The sequence below is a fragment of the Myxine glutinosa genome, chromosome 7, assembly GCF_964187855.1.
Source record: "Myxine glutinosa chromosome 7, kmMyxGlut1.1, whole genome shotgun sequence".
In the NCBI taxonomy this organism is placed as follows: Eukaryota; Metazoa; Chordata; class Myxini; order Myxiniformes; family Myxinidae; genus Myxine; species Myxine glutinosa.
The window spans coordinates 95,683,478-95,697,866 of NC_136267.1; the positions used below are offsets into that span (position 1 = coordinate 95,683,478).

General features: G+C 42.6%; 1 protein-coding gene across 1 annotated transcript in view; it reads right to left on the minus strand.

Moving 5' to 3' along the window:
- LOC137431432 (uncharacterized) overlaps nt 1-14,389 on the minus strand; it is a 45,694-nt gene that overhangs the window by 9,023 nt on the left and 22,282 nt on the right. The window contains exons 3-5 of the mRNA XM_068122747.2: nt 11,034-11,168; nt 785-868; nt 417-545 (exon numbers count right to left, since the gene is read on the minus strand). Of these exons, the coding sequence (XP_067978848.2) occupies nt 417-545; nt 785-868; nt 11,034-11,168 (348 nt within the window). The remainder of the gene's footprint in view (nt 1-416; nt 546-784; nt 869-11,033; nt 11,169-14,389) is intronic.

The following is a 14,389-nucleotide window of genomic DNA, read 5'->3' on the forward strand; positions in this document are numbered from 1 at the left end:
AAAAACCGCGAATTCACGGCACACAGGGCCGCAAATGTGGAAGCAGGTCACAATTTATCAACCGCGAATACATGGGGTCCACGAATGTTGGAACCTCGAATGTCAGGATCAGAGTCTATTAAACTTTCTTCTTTCTCACGCAATCTATGAGGGTACGCTACACACGCTGGCAGTATCCATTACACGTCACTTTATAACGATACCAATATTGAAAACAAATAACTTTGCAGTGAATGTAAATTTAAAGCAAAGGTCTCTTCGTTCTTCCAGAAAGAAAGTACCACTTTAGGCTCCAAGCTGGTTTCAAGATTAGGTCTCTTCTGAGACTAAGATTACAGAGCATGCAGTTAATAAAAAGATGGACTATGGAAAGGCATTGAAATAATTTCTGAAATTTTACATTTTCCACAACACACCGGTTTGAGAATTTATGACACCCTGAAGGTCCTGTGTGCCACCAACAGGCTGCAAAGGGTCATCATATCCCATAGCACTCAAGTAAATGGGCTGCTGTGATTCCAATTCCGTGGCCTCGTCATCTGTACCTTGACACACCAACCAACATCACAGAGGCTCTGTTAACAAAGTGAATATGACCACCGCAGTTATAACTACTTTACATACATGTAATGTTCGTCATGCCCAAGTAACAACTTCAGTCTTCTCCGCACGTGTGCAAATTAAGTGGCATTGTATTTTTACACGTTTATAATTGCCTCACATCATGCAACATTATTCTTTTAACAACAACAACAAAAAAACATTCATTGTCAATGCAACTCACCAACTTTGGAGTTTGCGAACTCCTCAACATCATCGCCAGCAATGATTTCTTCTACATCTTCACAAATTTCATCTGGAGAATTTGCTGCAGCAGTAAAATGAGAAAAATGAGGTGAATTTATCATACCCGATGTCAAAAAGAACACCTAAACCGGAACATTCAAAACTAGGCCAGGAAAAATGGTTTACATTACATACTTATACCTGACTCAAACAATCTCCCAAATCATGTAAAATTTGTCATTTGTTTGGTCCAATCTTCAACTCTGTATCGATTCACTTATATAGCAAGTAGGAAAACATTTTGAGCTCTGCCTCCCCTCACATGCTCCAGCCACTCCTACTACCTTTCCCTCCAAATTTCCATTTTTTTTCATCTCACCCAACCACACCAACCACCCCCCTCCCAAATCTTGTATGCTCCTTGACAATATTTTGCATGTGCAGTATATATACATGTACTAAGACCAAATCTAAATCTCAAACAAGATATCTGGAACGTCTCTCTGGAAATATCACAGATATTCAACACATCCAGGCATACTGCTCTGCTTGCCAAGCTCATTACCTGTGACGTATATAGCTGCCTTCATACTGTCGCATGATACCCCATGTGAACACCACAGGGATCACGAATAGCCAAAGCAAGCTTTTAGCTCCGAGGCGACTGATCAAATGTGGATTTTACTATATGCGCCGGAGGAAGAAAGGGGAGGGGAAGATGAAGGGTCTTACCTGTTGTCCGCCGGCAGTCCCAAAGCCTGCAAAGAAAATAACTCAAACGTGCAGCCTGCTTTCCAACCGCGTAGGCAAAACACCAGCTCTTCCGCCTCGTCTCGATCACCACTGGAAAGATCTCGGAATACGACTGCCGCGATGAAGCCTAATGAGAGGAATGTCCGCGCACAGCCGTCTTCCACCAAAGTCCGGAACCAAGAGGAGAGAGTCGAGGGCAGAGGAAGGCGTGAGGGGCAAGAGGAAAAAATGTCGGTCTGAGTCTTCTTTTATTTGTCGGGTCATGACATCATCGGTGCTTCTCCTTCAATGCTCGCAGGCCCCCGCTGCATGTTCAGCTCTCCACCAATCAGCGTGTCGCTTCTTGCTCACCCTTCTTTCTACCAATCAGTGAGTGCCTTCTTACTCCGCCCTGGCCAATCACGGCTCCTGGGGGCGTGTCTTCGACCTGCTCGACCTCGATGTGTGCTGTAGCTGGTTGCTGTGCCATCGGCAGTGCTCAGAACTGGCTTCCTGGTGGTTTTTATTATCTGAGTGCAGTTGAATGGGCATTCTGACTGGTGTCTATGGTGCGCCTGGTGCGGTGCCAAAAAGGATAAAGGAAATAAATCACTGAGGTTTGACGAACAGGGGAATTAACATAATCCCTACAACTAGTTAACACAAGGGCCATCCTCGTATGGCCACAATTATTCACTCTTACGTGACAACCGGCTAAACAAAACTTACTACATGGTGATGGTTCTTACCCGACATACGGAGCATGTTAATTTCTACATCCTACCTGTTCTAAAGTATCTCGACCCCACCGACAAAACAATACTTAGCTCTCAGACTTCATCCACTCATGCTGTCAATGTGCTGATATCAAGTTAACTCTCTCCTGTCCTCCCATCTCATAGTGGAATTCCCTGAGGCAGTTCCTCATTATTAGGGATTCAATCCTTCCAGAATAGGATCCCTATTGTTTTTGTTCAGATTATGTTATTATTATTCTTCTGTATGGCTTTTCCCACCCACCTCATTTGGTCTGTCCAAGAAAGATCATGGCTTTGAGTGAGGCCCAAACGTTTCAGTGACTTGGTGTGTTTAGGAAGTAGATGGGAGGGTTTGCCAGACGGTCCTTTTGGAGAGAGAGAGGGGCGAGTGCGTTAGATTAGTCAGAGATGAAAATACATATTCCAAGTGTTGGACCAGATACTGATTCTATCAAAGTCTGCAGAGAGGGAAGAGGCTGCTGCCTGCCTGTCTGAAGGATGAGAAATTATATGGCAGAGATTGGAATTGAATCATCAGCAAAGAGATAAGCGAATTTTCCAGGGAATCAGAAAGATCATTGATGAAGATGAGGAAGAAGACTGGGCAAAGACACCCCTAGGGGTACTCCATCCCCATCAGGTGGACAAGATGAAAGGATTCCATTGAGAGCTACACGTTAGCTACACGAATAGACGAAGTCAGTAAGGCATGTGAGTTGGCCTTGGATGCTATGAGCAGAGAGTTTGGAGAGCAAGGCAGGATACCATACTGTATTAAATGCTCCAGATATGTCCAGAGAGATGGGCCTGATCTCATGACTGAGATTGAGGCTTCCATCCATGATTTTTGAGAATAGAAGAGGCAAGTCCAGGATAGAATAACCGGGTGTAAATCCAAAGTGATTATCTGAGATCAAGCCATTGGAGAAAAGGAAGTATTTGATGTCAACTGCAATGATAGATTTCATGACCTTGCTTATTAATTGAAAACAAGCGAATATTCCTGTAGTTAAGAGGATCCGTTTTTACAAGATGTTTATGTATTGCAATGATATTGGCAAACATCCAGGTAGACAGAAACTGACTTAGAAAGAATGATCCAGTGAGTGGAAAAGAAAGAGGATGAGCAAGAGCAGCAAAGCACGTTTTTAGGGCATGCACTGATGCCACCTGGGCTTGATGCAGAATCAGAGTCGAGGTTTAACTGAAACCTCTCCACCTTCTCAAGTGAGTAAAAAACAGCATTGAGGAGCAGTTGGATGCGAGATGGTAGGGTAGGTATAGGGAGTGAGGAGTTGGGTATACAAGATTTGGAAGCAAATACAGAATTGAAGCATTGGGCCTTTTCTTTATAGTGGGGCGGCTTAGCCCAAATATTCAAAAGAATTGTGCATTTTGTGATACAAGCACCAAATTTGGCACACTAGTAGACTATCATATTATGAAAAGATCTGGATATTGGGCCATCTCAGATTCAGAGATTTGATTTTTGCAAGATTTGCAGATTTTGCAAGCTGAGATTGCAACGCCAGGGACGGCCGACTCCTTCCTACGAGCTGCCCACGTCACCCGCACAAGAAGAGCTCATCAAATCACTGCAGCGGCACTGCACATCCTGCAACACCGTGCGTATGAACGCCACTGTATGACATATGCTGATGATGCAGAAGACCTGCCTGAGTTCGAAGACTGGTGTCACCAGAGAGGAGAACACATTCCCAACTTTCAGTACTGGGCAACTGTGCTGGAACTAGAGATGTTGGTACTGGTCTACGTGCGTTCTCTGCGGCAGGCTTCATTCACGACGTACCTTGATGCCCTGACGGAACTGGTCCCATGGTTCCATGCCTTAGACCACACACACTATGCCAGGTGGGTCCCTGTTCACCTAAGGGACACGGTTGCACTCCCAATGAAGCACCCAGATGTAGCCAGAGAATTCAGGGCTGGCAACTTCACTGTACAGAAGACGAAGAAGGTGTTCTCTTCGATCCCAATCGAATCGAAATCTTGCAAAAATCAAATCTCTGAATCTGAGATGGCCCAATATCCAGATCTTTTCATAATATGATAGTGTACTAGTGTACCAAATTTGGTGCTTGTATCACAAAATGCACAACAGGTTTGCTATGCTGCTACACTATTAGCAGACTCAGCTGTTGTGGCATTTGAAGTGATGGAGGGGGAGCACACACCAGACAGACTTGACAAGGTGCCACCATGTCTTTAAAGGAGACATTATATATATATATATATATATATATATATATATATATATATATATACATATATATATATATACAGTCACGTGAAAAAGTAATTACACCCCATGTAAAGTTTTGACTTTTTCAACATATTTCAACATACAGCTATTTGATCTTCATTTCAACAATATTGATATACTAGCGGGGTCACCCGTGGGAATCCCACGGGCATGGATGTGTGTGACATTTCGACATATTTGAGTTATATGCTGCACATTCATTTTTACAAAATGGTTACTGGCAAGGCATCAGATCCAGAAATGGTGTGAATTTAGTTATTTCACATAATATGTGACCCCTCACTCCTCTCCACCTGACACTCTCCTGTCTCCACCTGACACTCTCCTGTCTCCACCTGACACTCTCCTCTCTCCACCTAGCACTCCTCTCCTCTCCAAACCCTCACATCCCTCTCCTTTCCAATCCCTCACCTCTCCAATCCCTCACACTCCTCTCCTCTCCAATCCTTCACACGCCTCTCCAATCGCGCCTCACACTCCTCTCCAATCGCGCCTCACACTCCTCTCCAATCGCGCCTCACACTCCTCTCCAATCGTGCCTCACACTCCTCTCCAATCGTGCCTCACACTCCCCTCCAATCACTCCTCTCCAATCGTGCCTCACACTCCTCTCCAATCACGCCTCACACTCCTCTCCAATCGTGCCTCACACTCCTCTCCAATCGCGCCTCACACTCCTCTCCAATCGCGCCTCACTCGCCTCTCCAATCGGCTTTCCCCGTCTCGTTTCTCTCCTTTTTCTCCCGTCTCGTTCTTTTTCTTGCTCCAAATCGGCCCGTCGGAATCGGAAATCGGCCCGTCTCGCCCGTCGGCCCGTCGGAATCGGAAATCGGCCCGTCTTGCTTTTGTGCTTGTGCGTAAATAAATTGTGTTCATGACACCATTTCTGGTGTTGGGCTAGCGGCTAGGGTGCCGGCTTAGGATCCTGGGTTCGAATCTCGGTCGATCGCCGAATTAATGCCAGGGGGGTTGACTCAGCCTGTCATCCTTCCGAGGTCGGCTAATTGAGTACCAGTTCACTGGTAATTCCCTGTTTGTCGTTGAAGGCGGCAAAAAGGGTTGGCGTCAGGAAGGGCATCCGGCCGTAAAACATTGCTTCAAAAAGGGGACAAAAAAACAACAACTACCACGGTCCCCGAAAAGGCCAACCCCCGCTTTGCGGGGAAAAATGGCCTCTAAACGGTGGTTTTTACACCATTTCTGGATCTGATGACTTGCCAGTAACCATTTTGTAAAAATGAATGTGCAGCATCTAACTCAATATGTCGAAATGTCACACACATCCATGCCCGTGGGATTCCCACGGGTGACCCCACAAGTTTGCATTGACGTTCGTCGATGGACTCGTTCGCCCGTCTCATTCGTTTTCTTGCTGCATCCTGTTCAAGTCTGCGTTCTTCATCGATCGTCTCATTCATTTTGGAAATAGAAGTTTCCACGCAGCGCATGAATTGTCACGATCCTCAAGAGGAATTTGTCTCGTAATCATCAAATGATAAATGGCAAGTAAATTATATTGTGGAAAATTAAAGATTTCAAATAAACCTATTTAAAGTGTATTCGCACATAACTAATTTTAAAAAACGAAGAAATATCTCTCGGTAATTTCCTGAAACATATTTTACTTCCGGCTAATAATGTTGAATTAAATAAAAACGAAGAAATATATGTCGGCATCATTGTTGACGTTTTTGTGACGACTGTCATCAAACGAAAAAGTAATATATCTTAACGGAAAAGCAAAAGCGAATTTTTAATATATATCGACACGTTGCCGTCGGTGTCATGTTGGGCGGTGTATGATACACCATGACGCGATTTTTAAAAATATATCTCTGCATTTTCCCGCGTGTGTGGAATGTTCTCAATTATTGCTGACACCGAGTCCAAAACCATCGATAAAAATGAAATCATATGGTGAGTTAGATTGGAGATAAAGGCGTGAGAGAGACTCAATGGCCTTGAAGTTGAAGTTACAGGCGTTTGAGAATTCATTTCGTTCTATAAACGGCAACTTTCATTGGATTTCCTTCCCGTTTTTTTTCAACCGAGTCGAAAACTATGTTAGCGACTGTGAAAAATGAAATGATATATCGAATTTTTAATATGTATCGACACGTTGCCGTCGGTGTCATGTTAGGCGGTGTATGATACACCATGACGCGATTTTAAAAAATATATCTGCATTTTCCCGCGTGTGTGGAATGTTCTCAATTATTGCTGACACCGACTCTAAAACCATCGATAAAAATGAAATCATATGGTGAGTTAGATTGGAGATAAAGGCGTGAGAGAGACTCAATGGCCTTGAAGTTACAGGCATTTGAGAATTCATTTCGTTCTATAAACGGCAACTTTCATCGGATTTTCTTCTCGTTTTTTTTCAACCGAGTCTAAAACTATGTTAGCGACTGTGAAAAATGAAATGATATATCGAATTTAAAATAGATATCGACACATTGCCGTCGGTGTCATGTTGGGCGGTGTATGATACACCATGACGCGATTTTAAAAAATATATCTCTGCATTTTCCCGCGTGTGTGGAATGTTTGTGGAAAATTAAAGATTTCAAATAAACCTATTTAAAGTGTATGCGCACATAACTAATAAAAAAAACGAAGAAATATCTCTCGGTAATTTCCTGAAACATATTTTACTTCCGGCTAATATGTTGAATGAAATAAAAACGAAGAAATATATGTCGGCATCATTGTTGACGTTTTTGTGACGACTATCATCAAACGAAATAGTAATATATCATAACGGAAAAGCAAAAGCGAATTTTTAATATATATCGACACATTGCCGGCGGTGTCATGTTGGGCGGTGTATGATACACCATGACGCGATTTTAAAAAATATATCTCTGCATTTTCCCGCGTGTGTGGATTGTTCTCAATTATTGCTGACACCGAGTCTAAAAGTAAAACCATCGATAAAAATGAAATCATATGGTGAGTTAGATTGGAGATAAAGGCGTGAGAGAGACTCAATGGCCTTGAAGTTACAGGCCTTTGAGAATTCATTTCGTTCTATAAACGGCAACTTTCATCGGATTTTCTTCCCGTTTTTTTTCAACCGAGTCTAAAACTATGTTAGCGACTGTGAAAAATGAAATGATTTATCGAATTTGATTTGAAATAAAACGGGGAGAGCAAGACACCACGGGCCTACAAAACAGGACTCAAAGCTATGCGAGTTAATAAAATGGTGGATATTTGTTTATAGCCACTCCCAGAATGGGTGGAGCTATGGGTGGAGCTACTCTGCAAACCGAGTAAGCCACACCCCGGACAGACACCCAACAGATAGACAGACAGACAGAATCATCTACGGCTATTATAATATAGATAAAGGTGATATAATATAACAAATATCATGAAACATTTACATTTTGTAGTCCATTGTGTAATTTAAATAAACATAAATGCAAATTTCGCATGTGGAAAAAGTAAGTACACCCTTGGCTCTAATAGGTGGTATTGCCCCCTTTGGCAGAAACAACCTCAAGTAGGCATTTCTTATAACTGTCTACCAGTCTCTAACATCGACTGGGAGAAATTTTTGCCCACTCCTCCATGCAGAATTCTTTCCGCTGTGCGATGTTTGAGGGGTTTCTTGCATGCACAGCTCGTTTCAAATCCCCCCACAACATTTCGATGGGATTTAGATCCGGGCTTTGACTTGGCCATTCCAGAACCTTCCATTTCTTTCTTTTCAGCCATTCCTTGGTGGATTTACTGGTATGTTTAGGGTCATTCTCATGTTGCAAGGTCCACCTTCGGTTGAGCTTCAACTTTCCGACAGATGGCCTCACATTATCCTCAAGCACCCTCTGGTACAATGAAGAATTCATAGTGGATTCTATGATGGTGAGCTGCCCAGGCCCTGATGCAGCAAAGCTGCCCCAAACCATAATATTTCCACCACCATGCTTTACAGTTGGTATCAGGTTCTTGTGGTCATATGCTGTCTTTGGTTTTCGCCAAACATGTCTTCTGGTACTGTGGCCAAATAGCTCTACCTTTGACTCATCTGTCCAGAGCACATTGTTCCAGAAGTGCTGGTCTTTACCTAGGTGTTCATTGGCAAACTTTAGTCTTGCCCTGATGTTCTTTCTGGACAGCAAAGGTTTCCTCCTGGCACACCTCCCATGTAGATCAAATTTTTGCAGCCTCTTTCTAATGGTAGACTCGTGCTCTTTGACAACAAAAGTGGCAAGAGCTACCTGTCGGTCCCGTGATGACATTCTGGGGTTCTTAGAGATTTCTTTCAGCATCTTGCGGTCTGCTCTCGGGCTGAACTTGCTGGGGCGGCCTGGCCTGAACAAGTTGGCAGTTTTTTGGAATCTTCTCCACTTGTAGATGATCTTCCGGACAGTCGAATGATTGATTTCAAATTGTTTGGAGATCTTTTTAAATCCCTTCCCAGACTCGTAGGCATCTATAACCTTCTTTCTGAAGGCCTCAGAGAGCTCTTTTGATCTGGGCATGGTGACGCCACACACTTCAACAACAAAGAGCAAACCAAACTAAATGTCTGAGGTTTAAATAAGACAGGTTCCTCCAAGATCCTCTCTAACGATGTTCTAATCATTTGCACCTGAGCTGGTGCACCTGATTCTAATTTTAGGTATTTGAAGTAGTGATAAATGTAGGGGTGTACTTACTTTTTCCACATGCGAAATTTGCATTTATGTTTATTTAAATTACACAATGGACGACAAAATGTAAATGTTTCATGATATTTGTTATAATATATCACCTTTATCTATCAATATTGTTGAAATGAAGATCAAATAGCTGTATGTTGACATATGTTGAAAAAGTCAAAACTTTACATGGGGTGTACTTACTTTTTCACGTGACTGTATATATATACTGTATATATATAATATATAGTTCAGCCTTGACATTTGCAAGATGATGTTTTCTGGTTTGCCTCAGGATGGACCCACACGTGTTGCGAGCCTTATGGAATGATCAAAAGTTATACTCAGTCAGGTTAGCTTTCCAACTTGAGGAATGAGCTGCTTGACTGAAATTCCTCTTCACAGGATTCAGTGTACCAGGGTCTAAAGGTAGGAAAGGAAAGTCACAAATGGGATGGGATACACCGGTGCAAGAGCAAAGGTCGACTTTTGTGAAAGTATTCCCAGGCGAAATCAATATCAAGTGCAGAGGAGTTTTTTGGGTTTTTTTGGATACAAATTCAAGTCTCGTGGAAGAGCTCGCACACTGGTAGTCCAATCCTTTTTAGAAATGACAAATTGAAGTACCGGTACCTGCCATTTGGCCATTTTCATGGTCAGCCATTGAAAGAATTTAAATCGCTGCTTGAACTTCTATCTAGGCTTCACCATCAGCCCTGATTTCTCCAGAGACAACCACAAGCAAACGTTGGCCTCCAAAGCCAGTGGCTAATTTGGCATCCTCTGTTTCAAAATTTTAATTGAAAATTCAGAGCTACTCGCAGCCTACAAAGTATTTTCCAGTAGCTCTATGGAGTAGTGTTGTTCCCTGCGGGGTGGCACACCAGAATTACATACGTCTCACCTGGATTCTGTAGAATCTAAAGCTCACAACATTACTGGCATCTCCTGCGATGAGCCGGAAGTGCAAGCCCTGTTGCTCTCACATTACAAGAACGCCATTTGTTTCTTTAGTTTTTTGCCGTCTCTCCTCCAGTGTACCTTCATCTGCCCTCTCAGCCATCCAGGGCACAAACGCTCTTCTAGTCACCTTTTCCTGGTTCAACTCTCAAAATCCAGACTTTTTGCATATTCTGGTGTATATTAGAAATCCCTTTAAAGGTTAGGCTAGGTGGATAGCCTTGAGATATGCACGCTCGACTCTGAGTTGTCTAGCCTAGGTTCAAATCTCGATCCAGCTGTAAATCATCATCCTGGTGTTTCACAGTCAGAGCGCTTCATCATTATGTGTGCCGTCCTTCAGATGGACGTTACACAGGGTGTCTGCTAGCATTAATTGGTGGACATTAAAGATCCCACTGTGTCCTTCACGAATAGTAGGCAAGTTACTACCAGCACTCTGGCCAAAGTCCAAATTATGGCATCCTCAGCCAAGTATTCTGCGTCGGAGTGGCAACACATCCAAGATTGCAAATCCTTAGCCAAGAAACTGTTTCCGCAGAACAGACCGTGTATAGAACATGTTACAAAATAAAAATTAAATAAATAATAATCATGATGATTAAAGGTGCCTTTTGAAAACATTAGGCAATTATGTGCCTGTGCCCTGGCAATATTCCAAATTCCTGTCGTGACTAACATAGCACTCTGTGATAGAAATTTGACCTGCCCAATTGGTGAATTCTCTGCCATAGAAACATTCACGGCATGGCGTGGGAGCCCTCTTGTTCCATTAAGGGGTTTGAGACTTTGATGATGGCAATTCCAATATCAAGTTAAAGTCTATGTTGGCACCCTGCAAACAAGTCACGTCCTACTAACCAGTTTCAGGATGAACAAACAGGCTTTCCTGAGAGTTAACAAAATGAGCCTCAACCATACAGCCATGGTCCCCATGGAAAGCTTCTTCACCAATGTCGGAGAGATGGGTCTCCTGCTCCGGCATGGAATTCTCATCTGCAATAATCAAGGGGATATAAATGACAATTCGGACTTGTTACAATTCGGATCTTTATCTGCATTCATTCATGAGAAAATACAAAATGTGTTCATTTTGTAGATTTCTCCATTTTGTAGAAAAAATAAATGTAGATTTCTTCAAGTGAAAAAGGGAAAAGAAGAAGAAGCTCAGAGGTAGAAAGACGTCATTTGGTGCATCATGCCTTTGCATACCCACACCACAAACTTAGTTTGTTAGTTTACTTTTTGTTTTACTTCACAGTTTACATGGTAACTATATTATTACCTTAAAGGCAGTATATCATGAAATAGGTCACATTATTGGTCTGTCGTGAAAATATAATGTAAACACGTGCCTGCATCGCATAGATACCACATATGCAATTGCATAATGCTCGAAAGCATCATGGTTAAGGTTGCATTCATAAAAGCTGGCATGGAATTTTAAAAACCCGAATGATGCATCACCAGTGGTGAGCTCACTCTTGCCTTGAAAGTGTTCCAATGAACATTAAGAGAATAAATGGATGAAATCAACAGGACATTGATCGAGGAGTGCTAACTGCCGTGGAAAGCAAGGAGAAGCTGTTGTTTCTGGCATTAACCCTTCGTCTGAGCAAAAGAGGCTTCGCTCCGATGTAGGGTTCTGCACTATTTTGCCCCGACGAGGGCGTAATGCCTGAAATGTCAGCATCTCCTTGCTTACCACAGCAGTTAGCATTCCTCACTTAACGTCCTGTTGATTTCATATATTGTTATACCTGTCCCCCGATGCAGATTGACACTCGGCTTCATGAAGACTAGCTTGACATTCATCAGTGAATACAACTCATTGGAGGAGACAAAAGTGATAAAAACATCACTGACAAATCGAATCAATTTTGCTTAAACTCAGCCAAATGGATTCAGCTCGGAGCACGGAGGGAAACAGACCAGTCAGCATGGTTCGGAGTTAAAGCCCAAGGTCAGAAAAAAATCGATAACACAGATTGGTGATTTAATCGCCATGTACATGGATAACTTATAGTTGAAAATATGACCCTGGGCTAGGTTAATACCGATAGTGTATTATTTGACATGTAAGAAAAATGATTATATCTTCATGGCATGTATGATTACTCTGAAATTAACATAAATAGTTTCATTATGCAAATATATCCAATGATTTCAGGAAACAAGTTTTTTTTTAAAATAAATATCCTTTAACACACTTCACAAGATACACATTTCATAACCCTTAAAAAACCATTCCCCATTTGAACTATTACCAGGTTCTTTGCAACCATGGTAAAGGCCAAAAGGTGAACATCGTATCTTGAGTTATGGGTGTTTAAAAACTCTCATTGCCCATCGCTCCCAACTACCTGCAGTCCTTTCTACCCCTTCAATCCGACCTAACCCTGTAAGCCATGGGCAGTCTGTCACTATTGTTTCATTGCCCCCACCAGAGGAGAGGATATTGCATTTGAGTCCGTTTGTCTGTTTGTCTGTTTGTTTGGTGGAGGTACACAAGCAGGGAAGTTTGTTATAAATTGTGATTCGTGCAATATATGAGATTTCTCAGCAAAGAGAGAAAGATGTCTACAGTGAGTGCATCTATGAAGGGTTGGTTTTCAAATGACAATAATTTATTTGAAGGGTTCAATTCTCTGGATGCACATTTAACATGTGAAACTGTATCAAGAGATTTTAGCATGATTTGAGTTACTAACGCTGACAGCATGATTCAACATGACAGATGAATCATTTCTCTATTCTCAACAGCATCTTGTAAGAAGAAGTGTACAGAGCGTTCTGCCAAGATGTGATCAAGACAAGAATCATTAACAACAATAAGTTTTCCGTCATTAACAACAAGAAGTCAACAAGAAGTTGCAGCCCAACAATCAAGCCGCCATACCCAGACAGGCCCTCTCCCCCATCATTAATGCACCTTCTCCAGCTGGTCACGGTTGGCAAGTTACAGGTGATGAATTGTCAGTTCTGTGGATGGCACAAGATCCAGCCCCCAGGAATGATATTGTAGAAAATCAAATGCACATATAAAATGTCAAAACGCAAAACAGGACTGTGTTCATTTCGTTCCTCTACCCTGTCCTGCACGGATATTCGTAAGTGCCAGAATTCTGAGAATAGCTCCAAAACACCTATCAAAGAGGCATTTGAGGGCGGGACTGTACAGGATGACAATGATGATGCGAAAGACTAATCTGCTGATGCCATACCATATATTTCAATGAGGGATAGCGTTACTTATTTGGGGGCCCCATATAAAACAGAATAATGGCCCAGTGAGGCCCCTGTGAGCCCTGTTAATCTGTCATCACTTAAATTTGCAATTTGTTGTCCGTCGACAGTCGTCTGATATCGATGGATTCGATCGTTACTTATGCAATCTCAACCAACTAAACTTCCCAGGGGGAAGTCGTTACTTCACTTCGGTCGTTACTTCATTTCCCCCCCTCACAAGGAGTCCCGAATGTGGGACGCACAAATTATCTTCGTAAACGACATGTACCTAGTAGCGCTGCTCCCGGTGGTGGAGGTAGAGGGTATTATGAATGCCGCTTCAGAACCCTCAATTTTATCACAAGTAAGAGGACTCTGTTATTTTTCACTCGCTTAGCCTATGTTGCTTTACACTTGACTGCAAGAAACCTGGAGAAATTCCCATATATATATTGCCTTTTCGTAATGATTTCGTAATGATAATTATTGGTAATGAACGTAGAGCAGCAACGAAGGCTGGAAAGGGTGGAAATGCGAATGGTTCGGTGGATGTGCGGAGTATCGTTGAGAGAGAGGAAGACAAATGATGAATTGCGAAAGATGATGGGAATAGAGCCTGTGATTGATGCTGTGAAGAGGAACAGGTTGAGATGGTTTGGTCATGTGTTGAGGAAGGATGAAAGTGACTGGTTGAGAAGAGTGATGGAAATGAATGTAGAAGGAAGTAGAGGACAGGGAAGACCGAGAAAGACTTGGCTAAAGGTGGTGGAAGAAGAAATGAGGGCAAGGGGGTTAACAAGGGGAGATGCAGAAAATAGGGCAAAATGGAGAAGATTGTCATGGGGACCGCAAGGCTAACCCCTGCTCAAGCAGGGAAAATGGAGAAGATTCTCATGGGGACCGCAAGGCTAACCCCAGCTCTAGCAGGGAAAATGGCCTTAAAATGCATGTTGTTGTTGTTGTTGTTTGTATATTGCCTTTTCCACCTT